Genomic DNA, 24,856 nt, shown 5'->3' on the forward strand with positions numbered 1-24,856 from the left:
CCCATACCAGTTTACGTCTCTCGGAAAGGCCAAGGTTTAAACGCCCTGGTACCCTGATTGGCAACCGGTATGGGAACTAAAATTAAAGTTAGAAAGAGACGAATGTTAGGCTACTATGGCTCAAAGTCTGTATAATACAAAAGAAGAAAAAAATGCTATTCAAGCTTCTTGTAATCCGGCATCAGAACCACCGAGCGGCCAGCAAAACCTGTACATGCAATACTCGAATAATATGGTTTAGCCACAAGGTTTTTGTTTAACTTAAAACATCTTTATTCAAACAAACACATAGTGTGACTATTTGAACAAAATCTAAATTAATTGCAGAAAATTGTGTTAGGACAATCGCTCGGTTCAGGGCCAGCCAAAGTTGATTCGTGAGAGCTGGTAAAATTTCTGATTGAATGGTCTGTAAAACTTCCGGAGCCGGTTGATGGCCGTTTCGTGTATGTGCGGATGATTGCGTCCTTTCGTCTTGCCGAGGCAGTGCGGACCGGACCGTTCTTCCGATTTCAACAGGCAGGGGAATCCTTTGGTTGAGTTGAAGTAAAAATGCTTCTCGTCCACTACCCGTTTCAACCCCAAGAAATCTTGCACGCGCGCAATCTCGACTGCAGGATCGGCAATCAGTCGCTCACCACTGATGAAAAGCAGCTGCGACAAAGGGAAGCTCTTCAACCAGCGTTCTAAGTACTTGGCGTACACACCTATCTTGACCGGGCCCCAGTTGGTATCTACCACACCACCGGCGGATCCATTCGTAAAGGCGAGCTCCTCAAAACGTTTCATGTTGCTCTTTTTACTCTTTGCCTGGGTGTAATCGGAAATGGCGCGTGTCACTGGATCCCGCACGACAACAAGTAGCTTCGTAGCAGGGTTCATGTTATAGACTCTTCGTGGGGCATCGCGTGTGATAAAATAGCTTGGAGTTTTTTCCATAGTTATCTGTCCTTCGATCGTTGGCGGCATGTGATGTCGGTACCAGGGCAGTCCTTTGTTGTAGTGGCGGTCGAAAAAATGGACCTCACAGCCTGCTGCTCTCACGTCCGGATGTAGTCGGATAAACTCTAACAACGCTCTGGTTCCGCTTTTTTTCACGCCTATGATGAGTGCATCCGGTAAGTGGCGCGTTGGTCGTAGCACTTGCTGCCGCAAGAAGTGATACTTTATGGTCGCGTTTAGCGTGTTCATCGGCAGGCGAATCGTGTCATCGATCGGCATGCTCGCGGCAGTGCCAGTGGATTCGCCGCTCAAAGGAACGATCCGCACTATGGAGCCCAAAATTTTCAATTTAGGTACTTCTATTGCTACCATCGGGATCACCTCGGATGGAACTATGACGCTTGCTTTTATTTGTGTTATCTAGGCATTGAAAAAATACGATTATCCATTATAGGTTATATGCTACGGTAAGGTCATGCTGAATTCGAAACGGATTCGTACTGAGCTGAGCTCGAGCTGAGCTGAGGGTTTCTAATCCATCATTTCTTACCTGTTTAAAGCGTTGGTTCTTACTGAGCAGTAAGCATGCGTTGAGTGTATACAGAGTATAAAGTAGGAACGCTCCGAGTATGACTGCAACCGCGATTAATCGACTAACATTCTTTGAGCTCATACCTACAATCAGCACGTAAAAGTGTACTAAAATAAATTGATTTTCGGAGGAAAATTGTAAAAAAAAAATCCTCCTTTTATTGTGTGTTTAAAATATTTATTTAAATTTAAGGAAGAAAAAATGCTTAGTTAATAGGGCATAATCTCAATCTAGTAGTAAATTAACAAACGATGAGTAAAAAAAACAAACAATCACATAAATCAACAAAAATCGTGACACAGATAAAACTTATGCTATAGGACATTCGATTCGTTCACGAAATATTATTTCGCTTTGCGGATCTGTAGAATAGTCGCCCCCGCACGTGCAGCTCGCTGTTCGCCATTCGCAACTCTACGCTGGAATACCTTCAAAACAATTGCTAACAACAAAAACTGCTTCCCTGTAATATATCCAAACTCCTGGAAATTTACGTAATTAAAAGATGCGTTAATTATGGCAGTCTAGTTCCCTTCACAAGTAATGCGTGCCAAAAGCAGGTCCGTGCTCCAGTACCGGCAGGCCTGTGGGTTCCTGAAACATTGCACACACATTGTTCCACGTCCTAATACGCATGAAAAACAATAAGATGTCCTGCACAGCAAACCACGAACGCATGTTACTTGCAAATCAAAGATCTAGGAAAACTATCTAGTAGTTTATGAGAAGGTATGCTTCGCAAGCATGCTGTACAACAACAACCCCGCAATGGTTCTAGAGGAAAGCATGCGACTAGCTCGTAAGTGAATAAACGTACTGCTAGGAAAAAGACACCAGCAAACGAATCACGTACAAGCCCACGTAGGTTACCTTTTATTGTCGAAAAATTTTCCGACATCAGTTAAGAGCAGAGTAAATCACGTATCAAACGAACAACTCTTCGTATCGGGTAATCACTGTTTACACCAATGTTTATATTGATCAATAGCCCAAACGGCCAAGACATACTGATGATATTGGAGATGAAAGCTATTTTACAAAGTCAGTTGCCTACTGACACTGCTGTATCTGCCTATATACAGTCTGAGCATCATTATTCGGTGCAACTGAAGCAATCAAGGATGTTAATAGGTGTTGTACACGTATGCGTTCTGTCCTTTTTGCGGAGCTTCTCCTTTTCTGTACAGACCTGATGCAGAAAGCCATCGCCGTGAAATTATGTTAATGATGGCGAAGGCAGTTATTGGCATTGGTAAATGTTTTACAATTATCTTAGTTGCTCGGAACATCTATACGCAGAGTTAATGTAGGCGAAACGCATCGGCGACAGTTGTCAACTGCTTTTTTATTGAACAAAAAGAATCCTGGGATGTGTGTGGGAACTGTTCCTTGATATTTTTTTCTCAAGAAACGGCATGTGTTGTATTTATAATTCTCTACGTTACAATATTAATTTTTTACGCCCATTCTTGCTAAGCCAAATTTAACGCTGTAATTTGTAGCCTACTCGAAGTTTCAACACATGTCCTCAATTCGTATAATAAATAGACAGGGTGGTTTCCGAAGCTATTTCTAATTAAAAAGAATACGTATTCACCAATCTTTGAAACCAATTGAATCTGCTCAACATCAGGACCTACAGAGGGACATCGTGCAATAAAAACACTTGGTTCGTGCAGTGATTCGACGTGCAATAACTCGCCCAAGCACATCTGACGACTACAATCCTTGCGTGAGTTAACAGGCCTTTACCCTAGAGGTCCTAAAACAACACACGATCTGCCTGAACGTTCGAGCGGTCCCAGAACAACAATTGATCATACTCCGACAAGGATCAGGCCAACCATCCTAAAACAACATTCGGCCAAACATTTCTCAACTACAACGGAGGTTCACCATAAAACACCGATCGCCGCCAATCCGTCGCCATCTACAACGGATGTCTATCATAAAATAACGATCGCCGCCAATTCGACGCCTGTCTGCGGATGTCCGTCGTAAAGTACCAACCGACATCCGTTTACCAAGTACATAGATGTTCTATGTATCCTACCTCTTCCTATTCCCAACATCTCTAAAACTGTTATGAATTATAAATTTGGAAATAAAGGACACTTCACGTTTAACCATCAGCGAACACAGTCGTCGTCTCTTCGCTAAGAACGTCCATCCCACCTAAACCCAAAGAACACAAGTTAACTCGTGCAAAGCAATGATAAATGATCCCAGGATGCGGGACAGCGTTTGGAAATACAAAAATCTCAGGAAAGCAAAGAGCAAAAACCGCAAAAAAAAGATCTGTGAAGAAGAAAGATCATCTACACAGAAAGGTAACACACCAGTGTGTAACAATAAAAGAAGTATAACGGTGCTGAATTTCTTGTACAAGATCTTCTCACTCGTTCTGCAGAGACGGCTAGTTCCATACGTTGACGAGATGGGTGATAACTATCAGGGAAGATTCCAAAGACAAAAATGGTAACATCGATCAGATGTTCACCATTCCTTGCAAAGATGATTGATTTTCGTAAGACCACTTACCATCTTTTCGTCACTTTCAGAGGTTAAAAAGTATAAATTATACGTGAAGTTTTTTAACTAGCCGAGAAAATGATGTAGGTTTTTCTACCACTTCGTTTTTGTATTATTCTAATAAAAGTAAAACATTTTATTTACGTGTTTAAATGTAAACACGACAGCTCTAGTCACTAAATTGATAAGTACATTCGATTTGGGGCCATCCTACAAGAGCATATCTTATAAAAATATAAATAGTGTTCCATATATTCTAAGTGTTACAAAAGAACAGTGATCATAAAGAAAAGTGCATGGCTGTCTGTGGTATGTATTGAAAACGAAAATCGGAATGCGCAAACACTTGAAAGACATACTCTATCAGTGAATATAAAACATATGAGAAAGTAAATCACGATCAAATGCCAAAATGGTCATCCAAATGCACTAGTGCATCAATGCATCAGCAAAGCGCTAGTTAGCTGGAGTGTCCAAAACCGCATTTTGCTATGTTTTACGTCCGTTGCATTAAGCCGATAATCGATCCTGCACATATTCATTTGCGTACCGAACTATATCAGATCAAGTAGACTGATTTGAGTGCATCTTGTGAATAAAAATACACGTAAGTATGTAAAATGTCTTAAACTAATGACTTTAGAACTAAGTAGGTGCCGAGCCTAGTGGATTTTGTCTCTTGCATACTTTACTTTTTATTTTCAAAAACATTAAATATCTGGAGCCAATAAAAACCAAATTGAATTTTAAAAGCATATTTGTCCAGAGTCTTTGTCTTCAAAATTGAAAATATTACTAATTCAATCACAATAGTGCGTGAAACTAATCAATGAATTTAAGTGCTTGCTTCTATTATTGCTATCTGTACGATCCGGAATCAATACGAGCGCCACAACCTGCTTTACATGATTTACTAGAAAATCTATCGAAAAATGTATTGAAGCGATATATTCCTACTCGAGGAAGCATTCTGTGAGAACCATGCTTGCAAAATGGCATCACATTTACCTCTATGCTGCGTACGAGCTTTAAAAATAATTTACGAATTGGATGGTTAGTTCACACGATGATAATTTCTGTGTTCTTATATTCGGTGTAAGTTTTAATGACTTAAAACGCTTTAAAGTTTTGTTTAAATGGCCAGAAGAGATAGAATACAGTTGGTGTGAAGAGAGGAATGGAGTGGAGGGATATGAGATGAACAAGACTATCGTATGCTCGGCAGCTGTTCCCGAGAGCTGTCGCCGGTTATCATTTGCGTGAATGTTCTTTAGGCTTCCTCAATGGTACAACTGCCAATAGGCCGTAGGACAATACGTGGATCCGTATCGAGCATTCGATCGGACTCTTCTGCGCTGCTCAAACATGAGTCCTTACTATCTGGCATCAGATTTCGTCGCTCTTCGTCCTCCTGACGTGTGGGAATTTCTGAAACCGGTGCATATTGCGTGTGCGACACGAGTGGATCCGTGCTCGGGTTGAGGGCCAGAATTTGTCCTCCTCCGTTGCCTTGAAGTTGGCGCGCCAAACCCTGCTTCTTCGACAGCGTACATGGACATACGCAACTGCGCCGCCAGTCAGCCACTTTTACGTATAATCCTGTACAATGGAAAAGACGTGTGCATTTTGCCTGAAACGGTTTCGTTCGCTCACACATTCTTACCTAGCAGCACCAGCCCAAGTATTGTTATGAATGCACCAGCAACAATCAGCCCTACGTCGATACGTTCCTCGTGCATCTTTCCATCCGGATTGATTTCCGGGTGCTGCTCTGCGTCCGAATAGTCCGCCGAACCACTTGCAATGAGTGCTACTCCTGTAATTGCCCGAGACACAGAAATCGCTTTGAAGGCTGCCATTCGGTCGGGAAACGGGGTAGTAAGTACGTAATACACCAACCTGTGGCAAATGCTATCAGTCCAAGGACGAGGATCGACAGTTGAGCGGCAGGGTTGCGAAGTGCTTTGAGCGACGAGGCCGCCGTAGTTTGTGCTAATAACCCGCCCGCACTGGGCCTGGTTTCATAGGAAACCGTAGTCGGTTGATAGACTGGACCGCTTTCAGGCATATTGATCTAGCTGTGTTTTATCCGATCACGTTCCTCTTCTACTCTACGCAGCCACTTATCAAATCTGCAGTGTGTAATGAAAGACATAACATATTGAAACTATATTAAGCGCATATCATTCTTAAGTTTCTCAGCGCAGAACTAAACCATGTTAGCACACTTCACTACCTACGTCAATACCTCACATTACACATAGTAATCTTTTGTCTAAGCACCCACAACTAAAGAAGTCATCAATGAAGGATATGGAGTGGATATGTTTGCACATATTCATGGTTCACTCGATCATGGGCTGCAAATGCAATCGATAAACCACCGCGGAACCAAATGAAAACATTGAGAAACTGTTCAGAGACTAGCACAAATTCGGTTTCATAGTACAGAATAGCAGGAAAACATTGCGCAAATGATCGAAAAATCCGAGTGCTATCAATTTCTCCTAATGTTATCCATCGACCTAGTCAATGCCTGCTTTTCTTGCCGCTGCTGACCCAGCAGTATGCGACCAAACAAATCAGCAGAACAAATTCAACTTGCCCAATGAAACAGCGGCTCGAGGAAATGTAAAACCGGGTGCAATCGTACGTCTAGACAAATTCCTTAGTCAAATCAACCAACTTCTGGATACGTCATCAGTTACTGTGTCTAGGCCAACGCTGTTCTAGGCCTAGGAAGCAGACCAACACCAAGCCAATCGTGCGGCCATGCATCACATACACGTAAGGTACACCCGCTCACGCACCTGTTTTGTTCGGAAGTGTAGCAAGCGTTGTGTGCATTGTTGTAGACTCATCATCACTAAGAATGCCGTAAGGTCTGAATGTTAAAAACAAAGGCTTACATGCAGACCAATCTACCATTGGGGGGGCATCAAACATGAAGCTTCTAGAATTCAATGGCTTCAACTTTCATGGTGAAGAATACGGAAATAGGTGTCCACGCAAAACCTGTTTGGTGTGAAACATTATGCATGCAACGGGAGCGTTTCCTGTAGATTTTGCACTCAACACACAATGCATGTTTGTGTTCTTATTGTAACACTCTCACAAACTTTACCCGTACCTGGTTCTAAAGTACTTAGCCGTGATGAAAATCGCCGTTCGGTTGATAGTCGCCCGGAACTTTTTTACGTTGGTTTGGGATGAAATTCAACGAAAACAAAACCTTCTGGCCAATAAACGAACCAAGCAATCCGGCTGTAAACTTCAAACATAGATACGCATGCAACGCACACGCATACGGCAGTGTTGCCAATTTGTTTCAATTTCATGTAAAACCAAGGTGCCTACAAGCAGCGCGGCGCTCCAGCACAAAATTACAACAATACGTATAATTTTACAAAATATAGAATATCTTTTGATGCATGCTCAATTCTACGTTGATTCGATTGAATAGCTTGGGATGATCTTTGGCCCAAAAAAACTGCTTCCTTTTTCGCATCGTCATTGTAGGATCGTTATTCGCTATTATACAGACTATAAATATAAACCACTTTCCGTGTTCTCTAAGAGCCGAACGTTAGGCGATTACAGCTCAGTGTTTCTATAATACAAAAGAAAAAAAAACTTTCAGTGCGAGCACTACACACACGAATCTGATGCATTATATGCTTCACTACGTAAAATATTGTAAAAAATAAACTAACTCAACCAAAAAGACGCACAATTTTTGACATTAACCCTTGTTGGTTAACCCTTTAGAATTTTCCTCAGCCTCTGTTTTGCTCCGTTGTTGTTGTTATTATTATAGAGAGTGGGCTTCATTCAACCCTTCGTTTTGCTCTAACCATACTCCTCACTGCGATTTCATTACAGCGGGAACAGTAGGCCTGTGCGGTAGTTATTTTCTTCACTTCGTTCGCATACACTTTACCAGGTTAGCAAAGTTAAGAAAAAACATACAAACAGGAGATATTTTACTGCTTAAATCGAGTGTTGTGAGTTTTCCTGCAGGCACAGTTGAATTGTAAATCGGTTGCAAATTTCCCTCTTCTTTATTTGTGTTTGCGGTTAACGTAGGCGGACTTACCTTGATACGGTTCAATACGGGTGCTGTTCCCACGTACGACATTCCGCTTGGTTGTTCGCTCTACCGAAAAGGAAACGATGAAGTAAGCGCGGTACATCTTGTGGGACTACCAAATTCATTCGACCGAAGCACCACATCAAGCCAACGTTGAAACTCACCAAATCGATAGATCAATTAACCATCTGCCTACATTCCCCAAGCAACGCTCACGTCCGCGGTCGGTCATCGGTTAGAACAGAGCACCCTTAATTTCGACCGTTTTTTGAATTACCTGCACCTTGCAAACTGGAGCAAACATGGTAAGTTGCACGGAAAGATGAGTCCTTGTCGAGCTTTTGATTTGTCCCACGGTTAGAGCACGGTAGGGGCAGCTGAAATACTTTATGGGGCGATGAGCGAAATTCGGGTCAAACGAATGGAAAATCAATACTGTATAAATGAATCTCAACAAACGCAAATCAGTGACCAACTGTGAACAAAATGCTTCTATCCTGCCGGACTATGTTGTTAACTATAGCGCGACTGTCGCACTTGCGGCTCTCTGAGTGTGGGAAGCCACGCTTTTATGATTTTGCAAAACATTATCTCATAGAAACTCTCTTTCGTGCTGTTATCAGCGACAGACGTGCCATAAAAATCTGGCAGAACAGCGATAAAGCAACTTCGTGTGCTGCTGGCCGCTGCCTGCGTTTTAGGTGGTCTATCGAATTCGACTGTAGTCTTGTCTGCATCGCAATAGGCTCGGACGTATCAAAATACCTTGAGGTTTTCCAACTGATACTGCGGGTACATTTGAGTGATTTTTACATTTTTAGATTTGCCAGTTAGTTTTAGTCCTCAGCCAACTAACGATAACTCCCGTGTTCGAACACGGTTTTTATTTTGTGATTACTTTGAACTGCCTTTTTCTTGATCTATCTTCTTTTCGTTACCCAGGACTCGAAACCCAACGTCGTAACGCGGCGCGGTACCAAGCAGGGCCCAACCGTGCAGACCCGTTCGCGCCAGGCCGCTGCCAATAACGAGAACCAACCAAGAAAGAGCCAACTCGGGCAGTGCAATAGTGTACTAACCCTAGCTGAAGCAAAAAAAAAGGGTAAATTGAAGATGTCACAAAACCTTGGTAGTATCAGCGATGCGATTGGCGATGCACAGCTGCAGGACACCTACCACAATGCAATGAGTGTGAGTGACACGAAGCGAGGCCATACCGGGCTCGTTTACGATGACCGTTTTGCGCTTCATCGCTGCCTTTGGGACCCCAACTACCCGGAATGTCCAGCGCGTTATTTGGAGGTTACAAAGCGTGTAGCACTAGAGCGATTAATTGAACGCTGCATCATCGTGAAATCGCGGAAGGCCACAGAAGCAGAACTGGTCCTTAAGCACACCGCAGAGCACGTCGAAAAGCTTAAAGCTACGAGTGGCTGCCAGGACGAAGAAAAGCTAGAAAAGCTTAGTTCGCAGTTCGATGCAATTTTCATCCACCCGGTAGGTAAACCTTTGGTAGACAACTAAAATGAGCGGTAGGCTTCTATACGGCACTTAATGTTTTCACCCGAAGACGACCTATGAAACCAGCCTTCTGTCGGTCGGTAGTACCATCGCCCTCGTCGAGAGCATCTGCAAAGGGACGATTCAAAACGGTATGGCCATTGTACGGCCACCAGGACATCATGCCATGACGGCCGAGTTCAATGGCTATTGCTTCTTCAATAACGTCGCCATCGCCGCTCAGTATGCCCTGAACAATCTCGGTATGCGCAAGATCCTTATCGTCGACTGGGACGTTCATCACGGACAGGGCACACAACGCATGTTCTACTCTGATCCCAGGTTTGATTAGCTAACGCGTTACCAAGTACCGAAAATTACTGCTGTGATACGTCCTCTCCCTCATCTTGGTTTTTCCGCTTTTTTCAATTCTTTCTCTATCGTTAGGGTGTTATACTTTTCCGTACATCGCTACGAGCATGGTAGCTTTTGGCCCAACTTGAGAGAATCGGACTTTGACTACGTTGGATTTGAAAAGGCTACTGGCTACAATTTCAACGTGCCTTTAAACGAAATTGGCAAGACGAACGCAGATTATTTAGCTATCTGGCACCAGCTGTTGCTTCCGGTAGCTTCAGAGGTTTGTTCTACAGACAGCAAAAGGTTTAGAAAAGGGCGAAAGAAACCATACCATCGTAGTGTTTATTGCCAATGTTCCATTATTAAATGACGTATTCTTCTCTGTATTTGCTTATTGAACTACAACTTTCAGTTTCATCCAGAGTTGATAATCGTTTCTGCGGGCTACGATGCCGCTTTCGGCTGTCCTGAGGTGCGTTTCTGCTTCATGTTTTAATTTATTTTTTCTCGTTCTTTCCGCTCCTTTCCTCCTTCTTCTGCGTCCCTGGTTTATTCACAGTTCAATCCCGACTTTCTTTTCGTATCTGCGGGTTATGATTCTGCCCTGGGCGACGAAAAGGTAGCTGTCATTAGCACGCAAACCAAACGCCATAACATCTTTATCATAACCTTGTGCCTTGCAACAACAATTCCATCACAACCATAAAACCATCTGTATTACATCCAAATACTTAATAATCATTCTATGTTCTATTTTTTCAATTTTCAATCCACTTGTCTGATCCATTTGAGTATTTTTTTTTTCTTCTAAATGTCATGCTACCCATTTAGTTTTAAATTTTGCATTCTTCTGGCAAAACCTACTCTGCTCTCACCGTCTCCAATTACGCTACCTCCACAGGGTTTGATGGAGCTAACGCCCGCCATGTATTCACATCTCCTGAGTCCTTTGATGGCATTGGCTCGTGGTCGAGTGGCAGTGGTGCTAGAGGGTGGGTACTGTCTCGAATCACTAGCAGAAGGCTGCACCCTTACGCTCAAGACGCTGCTGGGTGACCCATGTCCGAAGTTAGTGGAACCACTCCAAGCCCCCTCGGTAGGCGTTCAGCAGTCAATATTGAACTGCATCTACAGCCACCGCAACTATTGGAAGTGTTTGCAACAGAATGAGGTGTACGAGTAAGTAGCGTCAAAAGTGAGGTAAAAGGAGCATGGAATAATTTGATTTTCTATGTTTTATCTAAAAGCCTTGAAGAATACAACAACGTCAATCCACAAGTCAACTTTCACAAGGTACTACAGTGCTACAATGGACCGCCAAAGGAATGCAAGCCAACTGATGGTGATCAACAACCAAAATATGAAACGCGCGACTGCTATCCTGTGCTTTCTGTTGATAAGCAGAAGAGCATCCACGATCGGTTGCAAAAATTGCGACTACTAACCGACCTCAGCTTTTCGCCCGAGCGTCTGTGCTACGTGTACGACGAGGCGATGCTCGCGCACCGTAACTATCACGATCCTAGCCACCCAGAACGCCCGGAACGCCTCATCAAAATTCACAACCGTCTGTCGAAGGAGTATCAACTAACGGAGCGGATGAAACTTATAGCAGGTCGCGCTGCCACAAAAGAGGAACTGTACCTGGTCCATGATAAGCAGCACGTCGAGTTTATAGAAAGCCTTGAGCAACAACAAGCTCAGTTGGAGAAGATAGCTCAGCGCTTCAATTCGATTTACTTCCATCAACAGACATATAAGAGCGCCACTATTGCAGCCGGTTCGGTGTTGCAGGTTGTCGACGAAGTGCTCAGTGGTCGTACCCGCTCTGGGTTAGGCATCGTTCGACCGCCGGGCCATCATGCAGAACCTGACGAACCGCACGGCTTTTGTGTGTTCAACAACGTGGCTATTGCTGCCAGGTTTGCTCTCGAACGGTACTGTCTCCAACGGGTACTGATCGTCGATTGGGACGTCCACCATGGCAATGGCATCCAGCATATATTCGAGAAGGATCCGCGCGTACTCTACATCTCAGTGCATCGCTACGATCACGGTTCGTTTTTCCCCAAGAGCACCGATGGAAACTTTGATGTCGTCGGATCTGGAGAGGGCGAAGGATTTACCGTCAACATTCCGTGGAACCGCAAATTCATGGCGGATCCTGAGTACGTAGCGGCCTTTACCACCGTCATTTTGCCGATTGCCTACGAGTTCCAACCGGATTTGGTGCTGGTGTCGGCCGGCTTCGACGCGGCCATCGGAGACCCGCTAGGTGGATGTCGTGTTACGCCGGAAGCGTACGGTTACTTAACGCATTGGCTGTCAGCACTGGCGGGTGGTCGAATAGTCCTTTGCCTTGAGGGAGGATACAATACCAACACTATAGCGCATGCAATGGCGATGTGTGCTAAGGCACTCCTCGGTGATCCACTACCAATACTCGCACCTGCTGGAACAAAAAGCTCTTCAGCGAGTACGGCCTGTTTTGAGACATTGCGCAACGTGGTGGGAATACAAGCCAAATATTGGCGCTCGTTATGCTTCGGAAAAAAGCTTCCAAGCTTCCAAAAAACTACAAGCATGGCTGATGAGTTAGGTCTGTCCTCATCGGGAGTCACGAAGAAGTCGGACAGTACGGCTGGTGGTTCTTCGTCAAAGGAGAAAGTGGAAAAGCCACCACAGACGCTAAGTGATTTTTTGAAAGCGAACCTTGAGGTACGATACTAGCAGTAGTAGGGGTCGAGTGACCGATGTTGGTGTTTCATGGTCTTTTGGTTCTCTCCGAATAGGCATTACAAAATGAGGAAATGTTCGCCATCGTTCCAAGCCGCAATTGTCCTCATCTAAAACTGCTGAAACCTGAAACAACTCCGTCTGGTGAGTTTTCGTCTTTTGCAAGACATTGCATTTCGTTGTTTTAATCGGTTTATTTGTTTCTTCCACCTTATATTAGCCGTCGATCCCGGTAGCCCTTGCGTCGACTGCGGTACCAATAAGGAAAATTGGATTTGTTTGATATGCTTCGGCGTGTACTGTGGACGGTACACGGGTGAGCATATGCTTCGTCATGGCACACAAACAACTGACCATCCGTTGGCACTCAGCTTTACCGATCTTTCCGTCTGGTGCTACAGTTGCGATATGTACATCGATCATCCAGCACTGCACCACTACAAGTCACTTGTACATGAAGCAAAGTTTAACGAACCACTTGTTTGGACGTACGGAAGCGATTTACTACTGGAAGTAGTTGGTGCGGGTGCTGCTGGGGGCAGCGATAATACTAAGGCAGTCGCCAAGCAAAATCCGTCGAATGATTGATATTGGAACCTCTCCAAAATACTGTTTCGGGTGCTAGTGATGCTGTTGATGAAGCATCTACTGGCTGCATACTTTAAGTAGTCCAACAGATAGGAACTGCGTTTTGAAACCAGTTCAATTTATTTTCCTTCGTAATTTATTATTCAAACTTAGTTGAAATGCAGGAAAGGAGACACACAGAGAAATCAAAATAGAGAGCAGAGATGTAAAGACAGAGAGCGAGGGAGAGAGAAAGAAAGAGAGAGAGAGAGAAAGAGAGGAACAAATATTAGAGTATATAATTAAACAATAGGGAGGTAGAGAATGGATAGTTATTTGGCTTGTTTTGGAAGGCTCTGAGAACTTACTACGTAACAGCGCCTTCGCACCCTGATCAGAAAACTGTATAAACTCAAATATAGTAGCGTAATTAGTATCAGAACATCTATAGATATCCTGGTGAAATATCGCCTTCCGGATTATTTAAAAATAATCTATTCACCAATAGTATGCTAATGCGTTGTTGTTTATAATCACTAATAAATGCTTCTGCCCATACGCAGATGGCATAATCGCTGCGGTAACCTAACCAAAGAGAAATATGTAACGTGTTGCATGGCATAGCCGGAGTGTGCATTCTAATTCTCAACAACTGTAAGTAAAAGATTGCCTAATATTGGCCTAATTTATTCATTTTAATGTTAGAAGAACGGACCGGGTCGTATTTATGGCCTAATCTATGAAACCTTTTTTCAATTATTCTGTTTTTTCACGGTCCTAACGACTGTATCAAATCCGCTATGCTATAAAAAAATTTCCAAATTTCATTCGCTATGCAAAGGTTTTTACAACTCATACTCGACGATGCCTTCCACGATTCTTCGCTTCTATTCGACACGTACATTGCATTGCCTAGTGAAAACGACTAAACATAGTTTTTTAAGCATTTTGCACTACTAGTTGCCGTTCAGTTGAGTAAAGCATGATCGCACATTTGATGATTTACAACAGTATTCCAATAAAAATGCAAAAATAAACTACATAGCATGCGTTAGCGAGAATAACCGATTTTTTTTCGGAACGTAATCTGATACGCAGGAGACCCTGGTGCCCAGTAAAACCTTCACTCCATGTTATATTGTTTTCTTTTTTTGTGAAAGGAAGAATAAGCAACAGATATTCGCCAATTCGTGCAATTTTTGAGTGTAATATTTCCACGAGTTGGTGGGCGAAGGCTCAAGACCGCGTGCGGTGGCAGGGTTCCCGGAAGCAGGCCAAAACCGGTGGGCGGTTTGAGCCAGATAAGAAGAAGGTTGTTCTATATTGTATGACCTTTTACAGCTCCCGATACAGATTTCTTCGAACAATTTGAACACGATTTCATTTTAAATGCATAAGCGTGTACTATGCAAGTTATGCTGTGATAACAGATTTAATACTATCATAATCATAAAGATGAGATATAATTCTACACATGCCCAAGTTGCATGTGTGATTAGATTTGGTGTTAGATTAGTGATGTGTGATTAGATTTGGAAATTTTGTTGTTTTTTTCTACCAGCATTAGATGTACGTATGACATGAATAACAAGAAAAATAAAAGCTACAAAAGATTATTATAATTTAAAAATAAATTTTACAAAAAAAAAAATTTCTTTATGTTTCGTAAAGCCGAAGTACTTTTTCACGTTTTTCATTTTTTATCGTTCCTTTTATGTATGGGCGGAGAAATTTCCCCAACCAATCCTTTTTCATTCAAAATAGAATCACCAAAATAAATAATATAATAATAAAACATGGATACAGGATAAAACAAACCATTGGGTCTAATTATAAATAGATGTTTTGATTTTTCCCTTTTCCGGTTTCTGGCCGTTGTGACTCTAGTGGACAGAGATGGTAATAAACAGATTCTACTGCGGTTGCGTTCCGCTCGTTGGGGGCTTGCAGAAAGCTCCGGCCGCAATTTCTACGCTACATACCACAATTGGGGAGTTATTCTTCCGGGTTGTAGAGAGAACCTCCTCCCCCCACCCCCCTCCCCACCGGGCCCATTAATGTTCGATCCTAGATTTTGTTATATGTTCAATGACCTGGAGTCAGCGTTGGTGCAGCGTTTCGCCCTCTCTCGCAGACACACACACACAGTGGAACCGTTTCGCGTCTGGTGTGGTGTCGCCGTTACATAACGGGCTAGGGAGCGAAGCAGCAGAAGATTGCAGAATGCACTCCTTGTTCAACCGTCACACACGCATGCGAGCCACTTTGGCTGTGAGTCCTTTTGCTATGTTGCAGCAGAAAGTAGTGGCTTCCGAGCGACGCACCAACGCATTCGTCCCAGATTCGCAACCCTAGGACTTTCCCGGGTTACTTCTTCAGCCTCTCCAAAATGTAGTTTACCGCATTCAGCAGCAGCAGCAGTGGCGGGTGGCGGGTGGCGGCTTGCTGTGCGTTTGTAGTAGTAAAAACATCGCTTGTAAACAGAACGCGCCCATACCACGCGGTCGCGTTCGTGGAAGCGAGACATGCCGGCATGCTGGTGCCAGGATAATACGACGCCCGCCCATTCTGAGTCACGGCTTACACAGTCCTGGCAGGGCCCGCACGGGTGGGAGCTGTTCCCGCTTTGCGCATGTGTTTTAAAGCCTCGTGTGCAACTACTATATGCAACTAAGTGCCTACGGATCAGACTCCCCACTCCACTCCCCCGGGGAGTTCCGGTTGGTCTAGCACACGCACAAACCACACTGCTCTCGTCCTTGCGTCCTTGCGCCGTGCCGTGCGTATATACATGTGCCCCATCCGTGAAGCAGTGTGCGTTAGGGAGTAGATTCCGGTTCCGGTGCTTGGGTATGAAGTTTGCCGCCTAATTTCTGACTGCCTGTCTCTGTGTGTGTCTGTGGGGGGAGGGGGCCCGCATCGGAACTATGTATGTATGTGAAGTTGCATTCCGCTAGTATCCACGTCCACGGCGTCGCCTGGGCTTCGGCGGCTGCTTCTCAACACATTTCACCACCATCGGCGCGCGGCGTGTGTGCCGCCACCAACACGAGTCCTTTGGTACGCGCGCGGCGCCCCATGTGCGCACGCTCGGCGTTCGGCACAACTCTCCCTCACAGGCGAGCTTTTTGTGTGGGGGGTTAGAAATCAACAATTCGCGTAAAACACAGTCTGGTACAGTGCGCGAAACGTTTGCATTGCTCCGTTGGTTCGGTGCGACCCGACGAGAGAAGGAGAGCTCTGGAGCTACTGTTTCGAACCAAAACGTTGGTCAAAGTGCGTGCGTCCTAGCTTTTTGCTAGCCGTTTTCCCAGCAGATCCACCGTCCACCGACCGGAGCCGGTCCCCCGGCTGGCTGGAGTCCTGTTGGGCGAAAACAATGCCTAGCCGTGCTGGCCGGAGCCTAGTGTAGTCGCTGGGATGGGCTCGCTATTTGTCTGGGCCTGGTGTGGCCTGGTGTCCCCATCAAGCCATCCCCCCCACGTCTAGGCAGCGAGGCTGAATGCGGGAACGAGGAGCCGGTTGTAAATAAGCGCCGCGCCACTCCCTGGTCAGCGGTTCCCTGTGAAAGTTCGCGCTCCATTACTCTACACGTCGCGCAGACTCCACCAGGCTTGTGGGGTGGTGGTGGCGGCGGCGGCCTAGAGCCGAGGAGAGATGAGAGACCAGGTACCCGCCTCAGTTGCGTAGTGAAGATGCCGTGCTATGCTGGCGTTCTGGTGCGCTCCAGTGTCGGCAGTGTGCGAAGCGCTGCTGGTGGACTCCTTGGAAGCCGGCTCTCGTGTTTCGCCTGAGGTGCCCATCCACTGGGCTGCAGCGGAGCTCCTCGGGGAGCCAGAAGCTCGTCTAGACGCGCACCCGGCATCCCCGGGCGGAACGCTCGCTGACGTCCCGTTCCCGATCTTGAACGTCGAAACGCCCAACGCCCGGATTCCGGGTGCTCCGGTTGCATAGGTTTTTCCGCCACAGCTACAATCAAAGCAGCGAGCGCCACGAGAATTCCCACCAAAGCCCGGCGCGCCCGGCAGGTTGGTCTGGCGGCGGCTGGTGGACTGGTGGGGCGGTCCGGGCCGGGCCGGGGACAAGTTTACTATCAAACAATCATCGCTGGGCTGGGCTGGCCCCAAGGAACCAAATTGAGTGTGGTGAGTATTTGTGATTATTTCGCCGTGACGACTTTTCCCAACTCCTTCTTGGGGCGAGCTTTTGGTCCCCGGTCCCTCTGTGTAGCCGGCGTCCTCTGGACTGCGCTGAGAGAGAGAGAGAGAGCGAGCGGGAGAATAGAGAGCAAGAGAGAGAGAGAGAGAGATCCGAAGAAATCGGGCGCGCCCGACTGTGTGCTGGAAAAGTGCGAAAATGGTGCTCCGTCGTTGGTGTGAGTGGCGAACGATATCGATTTTCCGCTCTGTGGGGGGGTGGGTTCGCTCCTTTTTAGTCCAGGGTGTGTGTTGTCGGGTCGGGCTGTCAAAAAATGGAACCCTCCTGCGCGTGTATGTGAGTGTGCGCGCCTCGACCCCCTCTCTGTTCGCGTTCGCCACCAATACCGGTTTCGTCCGAAGGATTCCCGGTGAACTCCTCACTCCACACCCGGGGGATAACCCGCGAGTGGGGAGCCGAGAGTAAGTTCCTAGCCGTGAATCCGTGAGTGTGTGTGTGTTTTGTCGTACTACTACGTCCCCCGGGTTTGCTCCTTCGTGGGAGCGTTCGCCGGTTCGGACGTGGTGAGCCGGAGGCAGTTCAGGATCAGGAGGTTGTTTGCAGCCTGGCTGGCATTTGTTGTAGATTTCTTGTGTGTTCTTGAGTTTTTCGATGTCCAGGAATGTCCTTTGTTTGCCGGTCACTGCCTGAGTGTAAGCATCTAAGCGTCGATGGCGTCGTCCCAATATCCGGCATCCGGGTTGTGTGGAGTTGGCACAATACACGGAGAGGATGCCTCTCGCCAGGTGCCGCTACTCATCGGAGAGCCCGCAGGACTGCGCTCACTAGCAGAATACACGGTTACGAAACGGAGTTCAGAATACTAGTTTGTTCAATAAGCTCGTAGCCTCAATAACAGAGGGCGCTGCTACAAGCCCAGGTTTTTGTTTTGTTCTATTGGTACACTCTCCATATGAACGTATGTAAAGTTTCATTTCAAACGGTGCGCAGTGATTGACTTTCCATTTTTGGAAGGTTGAAAAGCAAAGCAGATTTATGAACCCATGTTGAAAGGGTATACGGACTTCAATTCGCCTTCAGCTAGGTGGTTAAAAGGAGGGTTTCTGAGTTTAAACGTGGCTCGAGCAGCCTTCAAGACGATCCACGTCTAGGACGTCCACAAACAGGCACTACACCTGAAATCGTTGAAAAAATACAGAATATCGTATTGGAATCTAGATCCAATCGTATCGTATCTGTTTTCAGACCCAAATAAATTGTGCGTGAAAAGCGATTTCGAGGCGCAGAACTTTTTGAACAGCCTAGTAGTACGAAGCACTTTTGGGAGCGAACGCCGCGCAATACCACTGTGCATCCCCAGACACCGGCAACGCCCACTGTCCTGTCTAGCCCCGTCTAGAGTCTGACACGTTCACGGGGTTTCCAATCTGACTCGCACTGATGGCTTCGGAAAGTGTCTGGAGCATAGAGGCTCGTGTATAGAGTTAGGAGACAGGATCACTTACACCGTAAGGTGAACAGAAGCGATACAGTAGCTCTGATGCCTGGATCTTGATGTACATATCCCTACCGATAGGGAATTAAAATGGTAGTCATGCGACGTCATCCACGGGTCCTTGCTAATATCTTGCACTGTTTTGTTGTCTTACACTCCATAGCCTCTGCATAGGTCTGCGGTGCATCCTGTAACCGGATCGTAGGCAGCTCGGGACAACGCATGTCTTCCAGATGACGTGTCGACTGATCGCGAGTTTCCAGATCAGCACCGGACCATCGGCTTTCCAGTGTTCCAGCTCTGTTCCGGAAAGCGACTCGTCCACTTCCCCATGCCAGTAGCGCAAGAAACGAGACTTTTAAGCACTGGCACTCTTATGTACTGGAAGAATCAGAAAGCAATACTGCAGGTGCAGCAGGTGTTACGTACGCTTCAGAGACAGTGAAATTCAGAACATTCTCGGCAATAGCATAGCACAATGGCGCAAGTAGACCATGGCGCACGGTAAACTGTCTACGACGAGTGTTGCCAAGGCTGCAGTCCTCCTCCGCAAGAGCCGATGGTCGTCCCGGCAAACCCTGCAAATCTAAAAACAAAACTCTTAAAACTGAAGAACTAAAAGTCTGAACCACTTAAGAGAAGAATTATAGAAAAACATAATCGAAAAATAGCCATTTTACATGCACGCGGAGCACTCGGAACACGGATGACGGGGTGATACTGAGCCGGTTCTTTGCCTCATGATCTCAGCAGTAGCAGTAGTTGCTAGCAGCGCACGAGGAGGAGGAAACTCAGACGTGCCCCAGAGTAAACTGTGGTCCAAGCTCGTAGATCCGCGTCGCGTCGATGCCGATATAGGTAGCACTAAACGAGGGTAGCACTCGTTCGTGGGACCTTGTCTCCCTACTGCCTCCTGCAACGAAGGTCGCCTACTGATTAGTCCTCGCGATCCGGCAGCGACTACGACTAGCCCCACTAGTATCTGGTCCAAGGATCAACGCACACCACGGAGAAGGAAACGCAGCAAACGCAGGGACAGGGCCCGCTGCGTGCTGCGCTTAGTTAAAAGCAAATATTTTACGAGGCCTTCATCATCGCACAGGAGCCGTCGACAAACGTCGAAAGTTCACACACATCACACTTCGGTCAGCGGTTGCAGTTGGAACCGAAAGTGCAACGGACCTCTGCTCAACCTCTCTCCGAACTGAGACCTCGACCACCGGTTGGTGTAGGCGTCGAAGAGGGCGCTGGGCAACGAAACGAACCGTTAGCTTAGTAGTAAGCAGCGTTAGCTGCTGAATGGTTCTGTTTGTTCGCCCGCCCAGAATTCAAATGCGCTCGACCGTTGGTGCGTTACATGCACGGTTGCCGTCACGTGGCGTTACGTGGTGCAAACAGTGAAGAGACAAACGGGCCTGCCAAGGTGTAGAGAAAGTGTGATCACGCCGGACGTGCGTATTGTGTCGTGAGAGAAAGAGAGCCGGACACGCACGCACGGAGTGAGTGAGTACCGTCGTAGGGCGCCCATCTTCTCGCCGTGTAGTGCAGTGTAGTGCGTGGTGCATCGTACTAAGGAAGTGATCGAAGCGAACGCACAGTATCGATACATCCGTTTCCCGGCAAGTCATTCGGATCATTTGGAAGTGCTAGTGTGCGGTGTTCAGTTCAGTGATTCCATCGGTGAACCCAGTGGGCATCCATCAAACCCTTTTAGGACGATAGAAGATCCCGGGGCTCTCGACCATCAACGGGCTATCAACGATCGCTCCAGCGGTGGAGAACCCTAGATTCATCTGCCTAGCTACTGGCACTGCGTTCAGGAGCCAGGAACCAGGCACCAGACTTCCGCCTGGGTCCAGACGATTGGGCAGCTTTCCAACATAGCCACCAAGAGGTGAGTGAACAATAGGAAAGTCGTTTCAAACATTAAATCAACCATTCACCACCATGTTTGCCGTGCCGTGAGGGGTTTCCCTGCCCATTTAAGGTATGATCGTCCAAAGAAAAGACACGCCCCCCCTCCCCCCACCATAATCGATAATTTCATCGCACATTTGCGCACCAGAGTATGTGTGGTTAAGGAATGTCGCCATGCGCGTGAGTCACAGCATGGAATTGCGGGCGCGTTTGGTCATCCACATTAATAGCGTAAGAGGGTACTTACTTCCTGGCCGGGGTCGACTATTGACACGGTTTGAAAATTTTTGAAAGCTAACCTATTTGCGATTGAAAATTATTATTTGCTCTTCCAAAATCCGAAAGTGGCAAGGATGGTTCCAGAGGCTCCAAAATCATCTGAGGGGGGGATATTAAGAAAAGGTGGGACGGTTGGCCGGTCCGAGAGTCAGAGTTCATACACCCTACAGCATCCGCTTCCGCGGCGGATCGAACCCGGATGGAGCGGGAAGCGCCCGTCGATGGTTGTTAGTCATACGAGGGCTGATCAAAAATTTTCCCAATTTTTCAATTTCCCCGGGCTACTTATATCCAATTGTCGATTTTTAATGGCGTTAGGTTAGGGCACATATCAGTGACTTATGGTGAAACGTTCGGCCATTTTGAGTAATCGGTCAATTTTTGACAGTTGTCTTGCTTGGACAAGATTTGGCTCATCATCGATTTTTCTCTACTCCGAAAATAGAATGGTGCGGAATCTTTATCAATTTTTGTGTGAAAAAAAAATGAAGAGCGCGGACGCGGAATCGAAATGTTGACTGTGGCTTATGGTGAAGTTTTTAAGATCAAAAGCAGCGCTTATTGGTGCTTCAATTTTTTTTCAGACGGCCGATGAAGATGTGAACGTCGAAAAACCATGTTTGGTCGAATGTGAACAGTTTTGCTTACAGTTTTCTTCGATTGCATCGTCGTAGTGAATCATGGTACCAAAGTCACTTTATTCCTGGCAGTTCTGGCCTCTTGTGACTTTTTCCTGTTTTTTTTCTCCTTTTTCCACAACTAAAATTACCGACTCGTGGTCTATTACTTTTGGAGTACACAAAAATCAACGATGAGCCAAATCTTGTCCAAGCAAAACAGTTGTCAAAAATTGATTGATTACTCAAAATGGCCGAATTTTGTACCATAATTCACTGACATGCGTGGCAACCTAACGCCACAAAAAATCGAAAATCGGATATAAGTAGCCCGCGGAAATTCAAAAATTGCGAAAATTTTTCTGATCAGCCCTCCTATGTTTTGTCCTTCCACTGTCCTCTTCGCTCCATCTCTATCTCTGTTTCGTTTTCTCTCCATTTCCTTGAGCTGTACCTTCGAAGATACTTAGAGTGCCGGCCGGGTCGACACTAACTGCTCGACTCCACGTGTGTGGCAACGAATTCGGTCCACTTCCTTGTATTTACACTCTGGAGCCCAACACCAACGAATCTTGTCCTAAACCTTGTCCTGGCGCCCACTAAGACTATCGTTCGAAATTAACACTAACTAAGCTCTTTAAAGTTAACTACTTTTCAGATGTTGTTAATTATTAGTTATAAGTAGGATACAACGACTCAAAACCACGTGGCCTAGCATTTAAATAGACATTTTCATTTCAATCATTTCGATACCTACGAGATGTGGAATATCTCTGCGCTCTTACAGTGAACAAGCACAAGGTGTTTAATAAAGTTCCAATTAAAAAAAATGGGTCACACGTAACTACTATGCTTATCGACAAAAGCGATCAATTTTTTTGTGAGTAAAAACGACAGAACTTTGCGCCGGTCGGTCGGTTAATAAATTTAATAATTGCGTTTAATAATGTTTAACGTTACAGCCAACCTAATCTAAACTTTGGCATGATTAAATTAAGTTTCGTTTGGCATTAGCTCCACCACGGGGCCTGCCTCTTATCACGGGGCCGGCTTGGCTGTAGGATGTGTTGATCGGCCGTTCCGTTTGATGTTGTATTATTGTTTGCGTCGGGCGTGTGGTTTAGCGAATGGCTGTTTTGTTTTCTGGCGGCGGCTTGGCGAATGTTTATATTTGCAATAAGTGCAGTTCCATTCCGTGAAGCCGGTGGCTAATTTTAGACGCCGGTGTTCGATAGCGTTATATTGTTCCCCGGCGCTGCCAGAGAGTGTAGGTAGTTTCTTCAGAGGGCTCTGCTGTCTTCAGTATTCTGCAAAGTGTTGGATGCCTGGGCGCGATAGACGGGCAGAGGTTAGTTAAACCATACCATCTGACCAAACAGAGCCGAGCCGAGCAAAGCGAAGTAGTGTAGTGTACTGCCCTCTAGTAGGTGGGTAAGGCGCCGATGGAAAGGTACCAAGGGGGAAATGGCATAAAAGAAGGAGCGCGAACGCAAATAGAAGTCGGTAGTCGGATCTTCCATTTCCAGTGAGCCTCGCGTGGAAGCATATCCATTGCATATACACTCCCATCCATTGATATGTGGGCTGGTTGGGGACCGCACAGTGTGAGGCCGAGAGAGAGAGGTGTAGGGAGAACCGCCACTGCAACCGGGCGTACTGCAACGACGCGCCCAGGACCGGGACCGGGACCGGGAACGCAATTGCGAAGCAACGTGTTTGGCATTTTTAGATCTATATTTAGCGCGGAACAAAGCGAGAAACTGCACGAAGAAGAACGCCAACGGTGTCTAAGCAGCTTGCTTCGTGCGTGCATCTCGAGGGAATAGTGGCGTTCACACCCAGGCGAATCCAAAAGGGCCTGGCCGCCTCTGCTGGCTGGCTGGCTCGCTGGCGATATGTTGATTTTACGATCCAAATAAAATGAGATCAGCGAGTGGGCCAGGTCCAGACAGACCACCCCGGTGGAGACTGAACGAATGCTGCATTGCGATCCGGAGGGACCTACGCTTGACTCCGACCAAACCTACGGCCAGGACGCGCGCTTCTACCAAGGCGCTCTCCAGGCTCTGGGCTACGAGAAGGCCAGGCCCAGCTGAGAATGGCGGTCTCGTACCGGTGCGACAAGCTGCTGCTGCCCGCTAGTGAATGATCAACCGCTCAGCTCAACCGAAAGCGAAGGGACACGCAGGAAGGATCAGCTGTCCGCTCTGCCCGGACTTTGCCTCCTTTTGAAATGTGCGTGCGCGCGCGCGCCAGCTTTGAAAGGGAGGGACACACAGGGTGCCGGCAGGCAAGGCAGAGGCGGTGCACAGGATCCTTGCACCATGTGGATAAAGGGCGCAACCTGCGAACGGTAAACGGTGCGAGCTTGTGAGGCCGTCGGCGGCCAACAGCTGCTGTTGCTGCTGCTGCTGCCGGCTGGTGGTCAGAGGTGTTTTTGTTCCTCAGCCGGCCCGACACACCAACACAGACACACCAGCACAGCAGACGCGCAGGCGGGCTCTCGTCCTCCCGTCTTCCCGTCTTCTGGCTGGCTCGTTGGAAAGGCGCGCGCGCGCGCTCGCACCGTCGTCAACCTTGCGAAGGAAGAAGGACCTTGCCAAGGAAGAAGGAGAAAGGACGGGCGGGGGCCGCGGGGGGTCTACCATCTGCTCGGGCCGGCCCGGAAGCAAGGACCCAAAGCTCAAACTACTTTCCTACCTTTGCAGAGGAAAACCTGGTTGGCGCCAATTTCGTGAGGATTTTCTTCGGAAAGTAGGCCTGCGTGTGGCTGGAACTGTGCGATCGTCCTCGTCAGGCCTCGTAGCGCCTCGAAATTAAGGCTGCCGGAACACACGGAGCGAGCAGAGGCTGATTCCTGCGTATGAAGCCGCTAATTAAGATAAGCATTCTTCTCCAGCACTGTCGCAGCTTGCAGCGGAGGTTCGTTGCTTCACTCTACCTGCAGTCTCTTTTCCTACACAATCACATACGATCGCAGTCCTCGCCACGCACAGACACACACTTATCACACTGTCTTAGTCCCGAGTTTGAACCCACCTTATCCACCCTCGGGCCTCGGGCCTAGGTTT

At 46.8% G+C, this 24,856-nt stretch overlaps 3 protein-coding genes across 4 annotated transcripts; 1 reads left to right on the forward strand and 2 right to left on the reverse strand.

Moving 5' to 3' along the window:
• Nucleotides 1-320: 320 nt before the first annotated feature.
• LOC131213302 (heparan sulfate glucosamine 3-O-sulfotransferase 6) lies at nt 321-1,615 on the reverse strand. The gene is made up of 2 exons (XM_058207318.1): nt 1,493-1,615; nt 321-1,362 (listed from the first exon to the last, which is right to left on the reverse strand). Exons 1-2 carry the CDS (start codon nt 1,613-1,615, stop codon nt 355-357), a joined length of 1,131 nt encoding a protein of 376 aa, XP_058063301.1. The 3' UTR covers nt 321-354.
• Nucleotides 1,616-4,178: 2,563 nt separating this feature from the next.
• On the reverse strand, nt 4,179-8,652 carry LOC131214049 (uncharacterized). Of its 2 annotated transcripts, XM_058208393.1 has the most exons (5): nt 8,321-8,652; nt 8,163-8,222; nt 5,966-6,198; nt 5,730-5,882; nt 4,179-5,665 (listed from the first exon to the last, which is right to left on the reverse strand). In XM_058208393.1, exons 3-5 carry the CDS (start codon nt 6,132-6,134, stop codon nt 5,337-5,339), a joined length of 651 nt encoding a protein of 216 aa, XP_058064376.1. In that variant the 5' UTR covers nt 6,135-6,198; nt 8,163-8,222; nt 8,321-8,652; the 3' UTR covers nt 4,179-5,336. The 2 variants fall into 2 exon arrangements, with proteins under 2 accessions (XP_058064376.1, XP_058064377.1); XM_058208394.1 differs by lacking the exons at nt 8,163-8,222; nt 8,321-8,652 and adding an exon at nt 7,197-7,338.
• On the forward strand, nt 7,956-14,908 carry LOC131214048 (histone deacetylase 6). Its single transcript, XM_058208392.1, has 10 exons — nt 7,956-8,009; nt 8,153-8,461; nt 9,099-9,653; nt 9,727-9,998; nt 10,104-10,296; nt 10,429-10,488; nt 10,918-11,195; nt 11,264-12,734; nt 12,809-12,896; nt 12,973-14,908. The coding sequence occupies exons 2-10, from the start codon at nt 8,459-8,461 to the stop codon at nt 13,338-13,340; spliced, it is 3,288 nt and encodes a 1,095-aa protein (XP_058064375.1). The 5' UTR covers nt 7,956-8,009; nt 8,153-8,458; the 3' UTR covers nt 13,341-14,908.
• Nucleotides 14,909-24,856: the final 9,948 nt, after the last annotated feature.

The sequence above is a fragment of the Anopheles bellator genome, chromosome X (assembly GCF_943735745.2).
Source record: "Anopheles bellator chromosome X, idAnoBellAS_SP24_06.2, whole genome shotgun sequence".
Classification (NCBI taxonomy): Eukaryota; Metazoa; Arthropoda; class Insecta; order Diptera; family Culicidae; genus Anopheles; species Anopheles bellator.